Below are 6,952 nucleotides of genomic sequence, written 5' to 3' on the forward strand. Positions count from 1 at the left end.
GAGCCTATATCATAATCAAAATGACATTCCTTAGCTTCATATAATTACTATTTTGCCCTCTCATATAACTCATGTGTGCATGCCATGCACACATGGTAGGAGTTATACACAACATACACATATGCTTAATTACACATAAGGTCATAAAAAGAATAATGCTCATTCTACCTATATTGCATGAATGATCTTTCTATAAAAACTACATGGTTGAATAATAGACATTATTTTGGACGTAAAAGTGAATTTGCATGTAACATGCATACGTGGGAATGTTGCGTAAATGTGGCGTTTAAAACGATAATTTCATGCGTCTTACTTCTATCGTTTTATAAATAATAGACTTGTTGCATGTTTTGTTTACCATTGTTTATCTTCTTAAAATGACTAGGTTGATTAAATCTCCCAATACATTCTTTATCTCATAAAACAATTTTATTTAGCCATTAAAAATATATAAAAGACTCATTTATTATTTTTAAATTACAAAGAAAAGCAAAGGCATTGGAAATTATTTTAAAAAGAAAAATACCTATGATTATCATGTCTCCTTAGAAAATAACAATTTAATTTAAGGTAATAGAATTACATAATTTGATGTGAGAAAAATAATAATTTTAAGTGTGAGAAAAATATATTTTGTGTGAATTACTTTTAATACTTAATTTTTATGTAACACAAATTCATATGTGAAAATTTAATAACTATTTATAACTTTTTAAACTAAACTTTCAGCCATTATTTTAAAAATCACAAGTGAATTAAATCCAACATTTTTCTTGATCTAATTAAAGAAAATCATAACTTGTAAAATAACCACTCATATTATATTAACAATACCACTTTTAAATTTTCCCATAGTTTAGGTTATTTATTTATTTCAAAATGCCAATCAAATTCATTTTATTGAAACACACTTTCCATTTTTAAACAAAAATTACAGCAATCAAATTTATCATTAAAATTACCATCCTTATTTTAAAACTCATATTTCCTCAAAAATATAACAAAAAAATCTGTAGGTAATTATTTGTGTAAAAACCCCACATATCATTAGAGTCATTCTTATGCATACATATTCTTATTTCATCAATCCTTTCATCTTTTAATCACAAAATCAGCAATCATAAATCACCATGAATTTTATCTTTTACCTCATGCCTCAAAAAATTCATACAAGATTATTCATGTTTCATTAACACAATAATTCACAAATCCTAACATGTTCTTATTATATAAATAATTCAAAGAACATAACTAACACATATTCATATACAACCTTATATAAAACCTTATTTTTTTTCTAATGAGTTCATGCATGCAACCCAACAAAATTATAATACAACATGTATGAATAACATAACACAAATCCTCATGTAGGCTTTTATATTAAACCTAACATGTTCCTATTATTTTTCATGCATACCATAATATATTAATACAAAATCTCATATACACCCTATCATGTTTCTAGATTCACAATTGATTTAAAACATATAAGAAAACAATTATGCTTAAACATCACCCCTAGGCCGGAACACCTAGGATACCCAACAATAATTTACACAAAAACCTCATCTATATACACATGAAACATAACATGTTTCTAACATGTAAATGTGACACAAAATAAAACAACCCAATATGCCCAAACCACATAGGCCGAAACATACATACATAAAATCATAGAATATCATCAACATCATATTTCAATAATCATCTCATTACACATATTATGAACATACTACGAAAAATCAAACCAACCCCATAAACCCCTACCCATGCCTAGATCAATCTCCCATGCATCACACATATTGAAAAATATCCACAAATGTAATAACTCAAGAGAACACCATAGCATTAGGGGTAGAGATTCAATAACTCTCTTGATTGTAAAATCAAGAACACAACTTGATCAACACCCAAGTGATAATCACCCTTGAATACCCTAGGGTTTTTGAAACCCATGAAGAAGAAGAACATAAAAAAAAAAATACTTAAGATGATGGGGAAGATAAACCTTAATCTAAAAAAAATAACAAGGAACCATAAGAAAACCATACCTAGGACCTCCTTCCTCTTCTTCCTTTCTCCTCCACCTTCTCTCTAGAAAATGGCAGCCCCTTCCCCTTTCTCTCTCTAGCTTGCCACCCTCTCTCTCTCTTCCTCTCTTCAACACATGGCCAAGAGCAAAAAAACAAATGACCCTTCCCAAATTTCCTCCCCACTTTATCTTAATTCCCTCAATAAAGCCTAATAAAATAATATGGTAAGTTTCCTTTCTCTTTTTATTTTCTCTTAATTTTTGTATAATTGTTTTTATCTTAAAATGGCATGGAATAAAAAGATGATCACATCCTTACTTAAAATAACCATGGTCTTCTAATTTTTAATTTATTAGAATCAAGAAAATAAATGGAATAAAACATTCCTTTCCCACTACACATACACGTCCAAGATGGTTTCACATTCCCTTTTATTTTATTTTTTTGTAAATAAATCAATTAAATCTAATATATGGAAACTATATAATGTGTAGGAAATTCTACCCATGTGCATCATGCTACCATGCACTAGCACACACTAAATCACTAGGGTACATCACTATCTACCATGCACCTTAGTGCATTCAACCAAATCTCACATAATCACATTTTTAAAATAAAAAATAAATAAATATCATTTAACAAATAATTTCACAAAAATATTCTACAAACAATTCTAACAATTAAATAAAATAACAAACAATTAAATAAAACAAACAACAACTAAATAAAATAAACAACATTTAAATAAAACAACTCACCACACTTAACACTTAAATAAAATAAAACACCAAAAATTTTAATAACTAAACAAAAAAAAATTGGTACACTACAATAATAAACTGTATATACAAGTGTTAATTGAGAAGGTTAGTTGTACAATTAACAACCAAATCTAACTAAAGGCTAAAAACAAAATACAAAATAAATATTTTCTCTACTACTACATGCATTAAGTATATATTAATGTTCCATTATAAGGTAACTAATTAATTACAGTGTTTAATACTCCCCTCAAGATGGAGTGTGTGTATAAATTCCTTACACTCATCTTGGATTGATCTCAAGTTTGAACTAACCCTGAGATCAGTATTTTAGATCTCAAAGCTTGAAAAGTAGTAAGTTTTGTAGGTTTCAATGTGTTTTAATCTTGTGCTGATGTGAATTAATTCTTATTCTTTATATATAGCTTTTGTCTCTAGATACATATACATGTACCTTTTGCAAATCTAAAATTTAGAAAGAAAAGTTGCAATTTGTTTACTATATACATATACGTGTAAATAAATTATTGAATTCTATAGAAAACAAAATACCACAAAGAATGAAGAGGCGGAAAAAGATTAAAGATGTTGAAAGAAGGAAGAAACTGGACTAAAAAGGCAACAATTTCTTTTGTTGGCTCTCTTGATATGTTAATATTTGAAATGGTCTCTCAAGTGCTTATTTATATTGAGAAATTTGACTTGGTGAATACATATATGTAAGTAAATAAATATCAGAATAATCTTTGGCGGTCATGGTAATTTATTATGTTCTTTGAAATCTTGATTCATCTAAATTATGGCTAAGACATCAATATAATATAACTAGTTGGTATAATGTAATTTTAATTGAGAGCATTTTTGTTGAATTATATAAATAGATATATATAAAAAAAGTGAGAAAGAGTTCTGCATTTGGGAAAAACAGAGAACAAATCATAATGGATTGTATATTGTGTTGCACAGGAGGCGTTGAAGTGTTTTTATGGGATTTTTCTTAGCTTTTTAATTATTGTATTATGAATACTTTTTATTAGGCCATGCATTGACTCATTGTAAAGGATATTATCAATGCAAAAAATGAGAGTGAACGACTAGCCTTAAAGTCGGATTGCATAAAAAGTGGTGTAGAATGGAGAGTATTTGTTGCGCAAAAAATTAGTAAAGAATATTTGGTAAGAAATATGATGTAAGAAGTGATGTTACTGCCTCTTTTATCTCTGTTGGTGTTAAATTAAATACTGTTATGCCTCTTTTACTTATTTATTAAATAGGATACAAGGGCCAAATACCAAGAGAGAAGAAAGAAAGTTGTTCCACTCACCTTAAGTCGAAGAGGATATGCTCGAACAATTGATGATATGGTAATAATTAAGTTTTTTACTGTTTGTATTTTTTCTTCCATTATTGTAGTCTCTATTTTATAATCTCTATTATTGTATTGTGAAGAAAAAAGAAAATGAGGATGTTAAAATATCTAGAATCGATGCTTTTCGGAGAGCCCATACTAAGAAGAATGGTGAACCTGTAAACCCAACGACATCTGATATTTTTGTGAGTATTAGTCATTTATTTTTTGTGATTTTATATTTATTTTCCATAATGCATCCATTAGTTATACTAATTTATATGCAGGTTTCATTGAATGAGATTCTCCTTGAAGACCCAAAATCTGGAACTATAGACAACGCTGATGAGGATGCCTTGAAAAAATTGTTTGGTAACCCAAAATCTGGTCGTTTAATCAGACACGGAAGAGGCGTAACAAGGTCGAAGCTAACTGTTGTTAATATGTGTAATAGCAAGATCTCCAGGTTAGAAGAAGAGCAACAAAATATGAAGCTCAAAATGACTGAAATGATGAATCTACTTAAAGAACACTTGGTGGTAATTCTATCTTGCACTTATAAACCTTAGTTTTCTTTTCTTCCAATGAAATTTATCTTGGTTTTATATTTAGGTTGGTGGTAAAGCGACACCAAGCGAAGGACAGTCTCGCAATGTACCGTAGTCAAACAATATTCATTCCCCTAAGGTAAATTATCAAAGTTGTTATTGTTTTAATGATTCATTTTAGAAGAACAAACACAAAAACTAATATATTATCTTTAAAATCAATTTGGTAGAGTATTGCACTAGAAAAAAGACATAACTTTACAGAAGCGAAGAATGCTTGCTACTTTCTTGATTGGGCAGATGTAATTGTTGCTGAAGGTCATTTGGATTCTAGTGATCCAAAGTTAACTGTACATGGAAAGCCTCTTGGACTAAACTTTATGCAAGTATGGGTTGATGCTGATATTGGACCAGAATCTTACTTATTTTGTCCTAATAATGTGATGCTTACAATACAAGAAGCAGTTGGTTCCACAGTTGCATGGCCTTCTAAAAAAGTTATTCCAAGAGGTACATTTTCATTGTCAAAAAAATTTAGTGTTTGGTTTCTTTGTTTGCTTTGGTGTAGTTGTGAATTCATTATTTTGTATGTGGTGTCCTCTCTTGGAAATAATTTCCATAGCATTTTTCGTGAAGTAATTTGTGATGCTAGATAATAACAATAAAATATTTCTTTGTTTATTTTGCAGATGTGACAAGCGAAATAGAAAATGATACTTAATTTTGAAGGCTTTGTGTTGGGCAGCTGAAGAATATTTTGTGCTAAAAGTAGTAACTTTTCAATATGATGAATATTTAAGACTACTTGAATACTTAAAGAACATTTTCTTGTTGATGACAGTGTTGAATGTTTTAAACTAATTTGTGGATTGTTAATACAATGTTGAATGTTTTTACTTTTTGTTATTTGAAAATCAAGTTCATTTGATGATGCTAGTATATATTAGAAAGCTAATTTTAATTATATAAATAAAAAATAAAAATATAATAGAATAAATTAGTGTTATATAAATGAATATATAATGAGAATTTAAATTTATCTAAATATTAAAATAATACGAAAAAATGTGTTATAATATCTATTACAATAACACTTTTTATAAGTATAGAATTTTGTTATGCAAACTTCATTATATAACACAAAAACTGTGTTATACTAATGTGTAGTATAACACAAAAAATGTGTTATACTAAAGTGCAGTATAACACAAATTTATAAATATTGAAATGTGTTATATAATCGACTATAAATAATATAATTAAACACTTATCTATTTATTAAAATAACACAGAAACTGTGTTATCGTTGACAGTATAATAACACATCTATATAACTGTTATCCAAAAAATTAGCATTGATGACGTGGCAAGTGATCCCAGGACACATGGCTGACACCTGGAAACGTTCTGCTAGAGTATCGACCAGAAGACACATTAGAAGCAGTGCAGCCCAGTCTTACCTGCGACCAGTCTGGTCGATAGTTCCGCATACAAAGCAACATTTATGGGAAGATCTTTGTGAATCCCGAATTTATCTCACACAATCTCCTGGATACCCGATTATTCAGAAGAGAATATCTGTAACAATCTTTTGTAATCCCCCTTGAGCCTATAAATAGCAAAAGATAGCTCAAGGAAGGGACTTTTGGCTTTTGAATCATTAGAGACTATAGTAATTCTGGTAGCAATATTGTATTGTTCTTCAGAGGTAAGTGAAACTCATTGAACCCTGGTTCTTTGATCACTCCTTTGATTCTTAGATCAATATCAGTCTAAGTGGACGTAGGTCATTACCAGATCTTGGGGCCGAACCACTATAAAATACCGTGTCTTATTTACTTTTATCATTACGTTTTTCTCTACGCATTCATTCATATCAAGCATATTCTGACTCCGTGTTAGTTGGCCAAATCGTGGGTCAACATTCTGGTGCTTTCATTGAGAGCTTGGTTTATCGTTGTTGAGAAAACTAATGGCGAAAGCTGGAAAGAAAACTGGACAGGCGGCCGCTGCTGCACCGTCGAACCCGCCACCTCCTCCTCCTCCTGCAAGCATGGCAAAGGATGAGCCACAACTGGACTTTGAGGAGGAGGAAATGGATGGTGCAACGTTGAAAAGTACCCTAGGCGCGTTGCAGGAAGAGCTGGCTAGTCTGAGAGCCAGTCAGGAGACTACCGCTGAAGTTATGGCGCGGCAGCAGCAAGAGATTGAATGGCAGCGCGCGGAATTGAGCGAAAGTCTGGCGGAGGT

The 6,952-nt window shown here is 30.3% G+C and overlaps 1 protein-coding gene across 1 annotated transcript; it reads left to right on the forward strand.

The window, feature by feature from the left end:
* Positions 1-4,424: 4,424 nt before the first annotated feature.
* On the forward strand, positions 4,425-4,837 carry LOC133784201 (uncharacterized). Its single transcript, XM_062223655.1, has 2 exons — positions 4,425-4,693; positions 4,767-4,837. Exons 1-2 carry the CDS (start codon positions 4,436-4,438, stop codon positions 4,815-4,817), a joined length of 309 nt encoding a protein of 102 aa, XP_062079639.1. The 5' UTR covers positions 4,425-4,435; the 3' UTR covers positions 4,818-4,837.
* Positions 4,838-6,952: the final 2,115 nt, after the last annotated feature.

This window comes from Humulus lupulus, chromosome 6 (assembly GCF_963169125.1).
Source record: "Humulus lupulus chromosome 6, drHumLupu1.1, whole genome shotgun sequence".
In the NCBI taxonomy this organism is placed as follows: Eukaryota; Viridiplantae; Streptophyta; class Magnoliopsida; order Rosales; family Cannabaceae; genus Humulus; species Humulus lupulus.

Coding starts and splice junctions, on each gene's coding strand:
- LOC133784201 (XM_062223655.1), top strand. CDS start 4,436: ATGCAGGTTTCATTGAATGAGATTCTCCTTGAAGACCCAAAATCTGGA. Junction 4,694..4,766: donor TACTTAAAGAACACTTGGTG/GTAATTCTATCT, acceptor TTTTATATTTAG/GTTGGTGGTAAAGCGACACC.